General features: G+C 44.8%; 1 protein-coding gene across 1 annotated transcript in view; it reads right to left on the bottom strand.

The window, feature by feature from the left end:
* Positions 1-275: 275 nt before the first annotated feature.
* Positions 276-8,084, bottom strand: part of TENM4 (teneurin transmembrane protein 4) — a 1,593,907-nt gene continuing 1,586,098 nt past the window's right edge. Inside the window, exon 42 of the mRNA XM_048933792.1 lies at positions 276-6,818. Within this exon, the coding sequence (XP_048789749.1) occupies positions 6,060-6,818 (759 nt within the window). The 3' untranslated portion in view covers positions 276-6,059. The remainder of the gene's footprint in view (positions 6,819-8,084) is intronic.

Genomic DNA, 8,084 nt, shown 5'->3' with positions numbered 1-8,084 from the left:
ACCAGCTGGCCCAGCAGGAGCGCTCAGAGGGGGTGCAGAGCACCACAGAACTTTTGGACAGGCTTTTGGAACTGCCCGAAGTGCAGCTCCCAGCCCTGCTCTGCTCCCTGAACTGGATCCATCTCCTCGGGGCTGGTTTTCCAGCTCCAATCCCACGCCAGAAGCAGCTGAGATGAGGAAATGTAGCACTTTCATTACAAAAAAAAAAGAAAAAAAAAAAGTAAAAGCTATTTAAACACAAAATAGTCTTTTATTTGTCACCAAAGGCTACACACCGTCACTTTTGTCTGTTCAGTTTTTGTTGGTGCTTTTTTTTTCCTTTTTTTTTTGTTTTTTTTTTCTAGAAGGTATCTACATCTGCACTCATTTACAGCCTGGTTGTATTTACACAGTCAAGAATACAGCATTAGAAATGCAAAGTGTCGAGAAAAAAAAATTCTCAAGAAATTAATTCCAGACTTCAGGAAAATTATTACACAGGGTAATGACAAGAGTCTCCAGCGCTGGGCTTGCAGATGCAGCATTGACACAAAGTCCTCCTCTCAGATGCAGCTGCATTAGAAGTCCTCGCACAAAATTAACCTTTTTTTAATAGGAAAGTGTGTTTCTTTGACTGGTTATTTCAGCAATATCCATGAATTGTCCAGAAGTTGTAATAGTTTTTGGAAAGTTCTGTTGTTTGCTTGAGCAGTTTTAAAAAAGGAAAAAAAATACACACATATATAGGTGTGTGTGTATATATATATATATGTTAGTTAATTTTCACTCATGGTTTTCATTGCTCCCTGACCAGAAGGCATGGGCCACTGGAGTGGGAGTTAAGAGTTGAGCCTTACAATGCTTTGCCAGGAACACCACGTTTTGCACTAATTAGAGGAAAGCAGCACAGAGACACAGAAGGATTCCCTTTGGTGGGACAGTTTTGGGGCACAGCATTGTGCGTGCTGCACGATGCTGGGAGCAACACAGGGCTCCTGTCCCCCAGAAGCTGTTGCAAATTCACTCTGCAGTCACAAGTAATTTTATCGAACTATAGAGATGAGAAAACAAAATCTGTTTTATTGTTGACAAAACTTGGAATCTTTCAGTATAACAGGGGAGTTCAAATAATCCCATATTTAGTGATGGCGACAAAAGGAGTGATTTTAAAAAAGAGGTGCTCAAAGGTGTCCACTGAAAGATGTGGATGCTGTAGGACAGAAGGTGCTGGATTCATCCCACCAACCCCAGTACATTCCCATTCCCAGCTCCAGCAGCACAGACATGCAGCCCTTCACCACCAGCAAGGGGAGATGCAGGAAAAAAGGTTTAACAGCAAAACGATCTTTTTAGCTCTATTACTAACATTATGGGTACTTATTTCTCCTCCCTGTTTAAAAAGTGGCAGAGTGAGCAGCCGAGACCCGTGTCCCTGGTTTCAATTACACCGAGAGCAGATTCAAACAGGCTGCTGTGCTGTAAATACGAGGGGGGCCCTCTCTGTAAATCGTAAAATTGAATTCTAAAATTTCATGTTAAGAGCCTTGTCTTTGCATAATGGATTGTGCTGCCATCTATCACGGTGACACTTACAAGTCACAGCTGAAAAAGTACTTTATTAGATTTCTTTTTTTTTTTTAAACCATGTTGATTTATTCTGGTTACACTCTGTATAATAGACAGAGTAGAATCTCACCCAGTTCTCTAAGCTCAATAGAGCAACTACAAGATATATGACAGAAATCCTTCACTGCTTCCAACCTGCAGCCAGACAGGTCCTGGGGATGGCTCTCAATCTGTGGTTTTAAACCCAAATCAAGCACTGGGCTTGTAATGACCTTCATCTCGTTAGCTCCTGCCTGGTATCATTTAGATTTGTTGTCCCATTTTCATGGGGGCTCTATCAATAGCTGTGATGACACAGATATGATGAGCTGCATGATTCCCTCTGGTCATTGCCGATTAATGATTTTTCCAAGCTCTAATCTTCAATTGCAAAGGACAAAAATAAAAATTAAAAAAAAAAAAAAATAAAAAGAGCTCAGAGGAAACAAACAATGTGTCATTTCTTGCAATGTCAAATTAGATTCGTTCTGTCCAGGTTCAGCATGCAGGATGTGTCACAGATGTAGAGCCATCATGGCACCAACTTATGTCCAAATCCAGTCAATCCCATCACTAGTAAATCTCCAAATGAAGCTCATTTTGGTACCAGCAGTGGCTATGGAGGGTTGGAGCCATTATCCTTCACCTACCGCTCATATTGGGACTGACCAGTGCAGGATGTTGGAATTGGTCTTCCAGCTTTGGTCCCAGCCCTTCACACAGCTCTTCAATATGAAGACATTCCCAGGAGTTTGAAGTAATTCAAGCCAATCCTTTGCATTTTGAAGTGGTTCCTCTTTTTGGAATCTCCAAGTCAAGCCATGAATGCAGATAAGGCCGAAACCACGTTCTGTGATTCTGTGTAGCAATGGTCATGCACTTGACTAGCTTTCAGAAGTGCATCAAGAGCCCTGGGATATCGGGCTCAGCTCAGTGGGATTGGTATCCAAAGCCTTCCAGAAGTGAAGCATCCACTGCCCATAAGCAAAACAAGAAGGGTTGGGCAGCCATGATGTGCTCCTGCAGAGGAGCAAACGGGGTTGCACAAGGGCTACATGGCCAGGAGTTGAATGGAAATGCTTAGTAACAGCATTCAACAGTCCCTTACTTTGGCTCAGGGTTTGGCTCAGCACTTGTTACGTTATAGCTTCCTCCTTTAAGTTCCATGGAAAAACAGTGCAGTCCTGTAGAAAAAGCACTTTTCATTAACAAAGGGGGAAATTTAGGGCTTTGAAACTGAAAATATTTGTTTCTAGTTTTACTGCATAAGTAGAGTGGAAATGTTGAAGGTTTCACAGTGGACAAGGTTTCAGAAACAGAATCACATAATCACCAAAAGGCTGTCAGAAACCTCTGGGTTCTCTGCCCAGCCCCTGCTCTAGCAGGGACACCTGGAACCCTGACCAGTAGATGTCTAGGTTTGTACCCATTACTGAAGAGCCAACCTTGTTTTTTTTTTCTTTTTCCAGTTAAAAACTTTGATATATCAAAGAACATCACCTATATACACATACAAATATATATATATGTATTTTTTTTTTCCTTTTTTTGACATGTTGTCAATAGTTCCATACAGGCTGCAGGTCTGCAGAGCTTGGGCATGCAGAGAAGAGCAGCCTGCGCTGCCTGCACCATGGTGAGTGGGACCAAAAATGGATGAGCTCCTCAAAGACATTACCTCCTGTAATAACCTGAAGAGTCTGTAAGGCTGTAGAGGTGCCATCTCAGGCTGATTGTTCCAGTAGGAAATTTTCACACTCAGACCTCTTTCCTTGATGGTGTGGTTTGTTCTTGCTTTGTTCCTGGTAGCATAGTAACACATGGATGGCGACGAAGGTAGAAGCACCACTTCTCTTTGGAGCCTCTTGGACAGGAGCATTGGGTAGGATATATACAGGACATTTATGCCTTTCCATTCATCTTCCCATATACCTCTTTTTGCTCCACGTGTGCTCTTTTAGCCACTCAAAGCCACCACAAAATCGAGGAGCTGTGGGAATGCTAGTGCTTCCCAGGGAGGGGAGCTGGTCAGCCCTGAGAAGGCAACACTGCCTCTTCAGAGTGGCAGCTGCTGTTTGGCTGATGTTGCCCCAATCCCTACCATAGCATCCTAACATCAACCAAGGCTTGTCAAGGACTCTACCCCAGCAACCCAAGCAGTGATGCCAGGGTTTCTTCATCAGTGACTGCCAAAGCCCTGAGTGATGCTGCTGCTCCCACCTGGCTCTACCAGGGCTGGATGGCCTTTCTAACCCAGCTGCCTTTGATTTACTCCTGCTAAAGCATAAAGGTTGCATGTGGCAAGGGGTGGGGGTGATTAGGACATTGGTTATGGCATCAACAATATCACTCTTGCTGCAGACAGGAGAGACTGCCAGATTCAGGGCTGTATGAGTGAGCAGCCCCAGGGAAGCTCAACCCTGGGCTTTGCATGCCAAAATACAAATGATGGTGAATAGGAGGAGGAATAGTCTGTTGGGGGAATTTCCATCCCATCACCTTCCTCCTGGCTAGTGCCCAGGAACAGAGAGGCAAGGCAGCTGGAGTTGTCAGCCAGCATCTACGGGGAAACCGGGACTGCACTGGGATTGCCCACATCTTGCTGCTCGAGCAGTGCATGCCCCACATGTATTATCTTGGGGAATGGAGCCTGCAGAGAAGTATCAGGCTGGGTTAAGGATCCACCTCAGAGCAGTGGTGGCTCTGAGGACATGAGTTGTAGGGTGCCAAGCAAAGCAACAGCCTTGGCCTGGGTTCACATGTCTCTACAAAGCCAGGTAAAAAAAAAAAAAACAACAAAGTAAATGAGGGAAAAAAAAGATCAGGATTGAGATGTTCTCAGAGTCAGGATACATACATGTCAGAGTGATGAAGATGCTTATTCAGGACCAGGGTTGGCCACCTCCAGCCATAGCCCCAGTGAGAGATGGGCAATATCTCTGCCTGCAGGAATGGCCCTTGGCTACCATTGGGATGCTGCAGGCAGGGAAGAGGATGCTCGGCTCATCTCCTTGTTGCCTTGAATTTCAAGGACTCTTGCAAATACCAGAGCACAGAGGTTATGTGAATACAAATTACATTAGCATGCCGAGTAACTCTGTCAGCAGTTTCTCATTGAAGCACTTGGTCCCCTCCGTAGTGGGCATTTCCATCCAAATTTCCCCCTCTTCACTGCTAACAGTCAACTAGGCTCTCCATTGAACTCAGTCTTGTGTAAGAAACAGTGAGAGGGTTGACTCCAGCATTCCCCTTCTTCTCTCACCACACACAAGCTGTTGCTACTTATTAAACGTTTTAAAATCCCTGCTGCCGAAGTCCTCTAGAGACATTTATCTGCCATAGTCATAAGTGACTTGCCAGCATGCTACTCAAAACTGCATTTCCCAGCCAATAAATACAAGCTCCAGAATCAGGAAAAGCAGGGTTTGGCTTGCTCTAATTTTCAGTGGTATGTCACTGGGATACTATAACTACTTTTAAATTCAAATCAGCTTCCTAAAAATTAACTGGTTTTATAAGATACAGCACAGTGGACTGTTAAACACGTAGCCTCATGTACTGAAACACTATACATTTAATGAAGTAATGCCATTAGCAAATGTACAACATGGGTGCATTAAATCCACCTATAGAACAGCTCTACGTATGAGAGAGGATTTATTTTAGCTTTTCTCAATAGAGCAGGAGTTCCTTTCTTGGCTTTTGCTAGGTTTTAACTAAAACCAGGATTTGCACACACACACAAAAACAAACAAGAAGTATCTACTCTCATAAAAAAAAAAGACTGATTTTTTTTCTTTTTTTATTCCAGTTCAGGAAGGAAGAGAATCATCTTGCAAGTTAATATAATCAGCTCCTTCGCCTCTATAATCTACTTCTGCTCAGCAGGAGCCCCCAAAAAACACTTTTAAGTCCCAAGTGAAACGTGAAAACTACTTGTAACGTCTCTTTTGAGGCACATGATTCAGACGGTCGCTTTCAGAGTTCAGGAATCAGTGTCATCTTCCTTTTCCTTTCTTCTCAGAAAGAGCTCTCCGGCACGCCGTGGGCTCCCTATGTTTTGGGTGGAAGGCTATCTGTCCCTGCCCCAGATCAGAAAGGGTTAGGATGACACAAGTTAGCACAGACACCCATTTCTCACTTCACACCTAAGGACGTACGTTGACGACTCCCCACTTCAAATTCCTCACAAAGGGGAAAAATAAAAAGGACAAGAGACAGTAAATTTCACTGTGATCACACTACGGCAAAATATTCCTTCTGTTCATTGCAAAAAACGTGTGAAGGCCAAATTAAAGGGGAAAAAAAGTTATGTTGCATGAGTTACAGTGCAACTGTATTATTCCTTCTCTTTCTAATTTTCCTCCCCCCCACCTTGTTCAGTTTAGAAAAAGGATTGAGTACAACACAGTCAGGTAAGTGGCCACAAAAGAGTAGCTGTCTTTGGCAAGAAGTCACCGTATCGACCCTCTCTGTCACCTTCTGCCCATTTCACTCTGTCTCATGAAGTGGATGTTGTTGGCGCTGTCTGAGAGTTCTGGGTACTGCTCCACTGAGATCACAAAATAGCCGTCGTAGCCCTGTACCCGGCCTGTGTTTAGCACTTGTTGCTTCTCCCCTTCTGTCCACGAGCGAATCCCCTCCTCCCCATCCCTCAATCTCTGTTGTTCCCGGGCCCAAGCTTGGGCCACGGCGCGCTGCCGGGCCAGCTCCAGGACACGGGCTTTCTCCTCGTCCAAAGTGGTCCCATAGCGAGTGTTGAGACACAGCGCGCCGTGCTGCAGCTGGATGTCCGTGTAACGTCTAGTCCTTCCACCCAGCACTGTGTTGATCTGGGACACCGTGACGTTGACACCGTTCTCCAGGGTCCTCCGCCCGCCGCTGAGGCCTAGGATGGACAAGTCGCCCTCTGACGGGCCCTGCTTGATGAAGTAGTGCGTGTCCACCCCGTCGATGGTGAAGTGCAAGTTCTCTAGGTAATGGGCATTGTTCAAGATGGCGGCGATCCTCCGCCCGTCCTCGTTGGCAACACTGATGATGTCGGTGGCCACGCGCCCGTCCTTCATGGCAAACTTGACGCCTTTGCCGAAGATAGAGCCTCCGGAGGCGAAGTTCTTGTTCTTCTTGATCTGCTGGCACCCGGCGATGCTGGAGCTGTAGATCCGTTCGAAGCGCTCAAGGGTGACGAAGGCCTTCAGCTGCTTCTGCACTTCACACTGGACCCCTAAAATTGACTGAGAACGGAAAGAAGAGAAAGATGAATTAGGAGGAGATGCCAAAGGACTTGAAGGCACTGCTTAACATGATGGAGACCAGCAGAATCATAGAATCATTTGAATTGGAAAGGACCCTTCAAGGCCACCTAATCCAACTCCCCTGCAATGAGCAGGGACACCCACAGCTCCACCAGTTGCTCAGAGCCCGTCCAGCCTGACTTTGAAAGTCTCCAACAATATTTAGTGAAGAGCTCCACGTTTGTTTTTTTTTTTTCCCACCTCGCCTTTTTTTAGATCTTCAATTCTTTGCAGTGGAAAAGAGCTGTTGTCAGGTTATTCCCCCTGATACTCAGTGTTTCAATAAATAGAATTGTATTTACACTTACAGACTGAAGGAGGTAAAGGGAAAAATGAGTTTTTGCCTTAATGCTGTGAGGGTCTAGTTTGGACTCCGACAGCTGAGCTATTACTTTGTGCTTCAGTGTTCTCCATCTGTAAATAAGAAACTGTTCCTAGAGAATCTGGGGACCATTATGCTTTATAAAATGCTTTGAGGTTTCTGTGTCAAAGTATCAAAGTATTTGTAACAGCTCCCTCTATCTTAATTTCTCCTTGAGCCACATTTCAGTGCCCTGCGTTGCAGGTATGACACTCAAAGTTGCCACAATCCCTCTGTATCCCATTCTATCTTGGCCAAAGCAGGTTGTTCAAAACTCAAGGAGGACCCTAAATCCAACTATTTCCCACAAACCCTGTACAATGTTCCACACCTTTGTTTGAGATTTGGCTTATACAGAAGAAACACTGCAGGATACGACAGTCTGGATCATTTGTAGTCAGGTATAATACAAAGTCACTTTTGCTGTTAGCGTATAATGGAGCAAGCACAGAGCGAGTCAGCAGCTCATCATTACTGCAAAATGTCTCTGGAAATGCTCTCATCAATTCATGGCAGCGCAGTCTTCTTACAGACCCCTGCTCATGAACAATTATTTGCTCAAATTTCACAAAAGCAAGAGGATGCTACAACAAAACTCTCCTGGCACTGCCAATGGCTCAGCTCAATAATGTAATGACATCCAGGATTAAAAATAGGCTACAAAGAAAAGTTTGCTGCACTCCAATTATTTTGAGGAAATTTAACATCCATGAAGGGTATTGCCTTAAACAGTCCACAAGCTAAAGGCTCACATCCTTACCTGGCTGACAGAAGACAATTCAGACAATACAGGCATTGCAGCATGGACGATCTTTGCTATGATTTATAAAATGGTGGGGGAAGGG

The sequence above is a fragment of the Lagopus muta genome, chromosome 1 (genome assembly GCF_023343835.1).
Source record: "Lagopus muta isolate bLagMut1 chromosome 1, bLagMut1 primary, whole genome shotgun sequence".
NCBI classification, from domain to species: Eukaryota; Metazoa; Chordata; class Aves; order Galliformes; family Phasianidae; genus Lagopus; species Lagopus muta.
The sequence above is the reverse complement of the archived record's forward strand: the minus strand, read 5'-3'. Positions and strand labels throughout refer to the sequence as shown.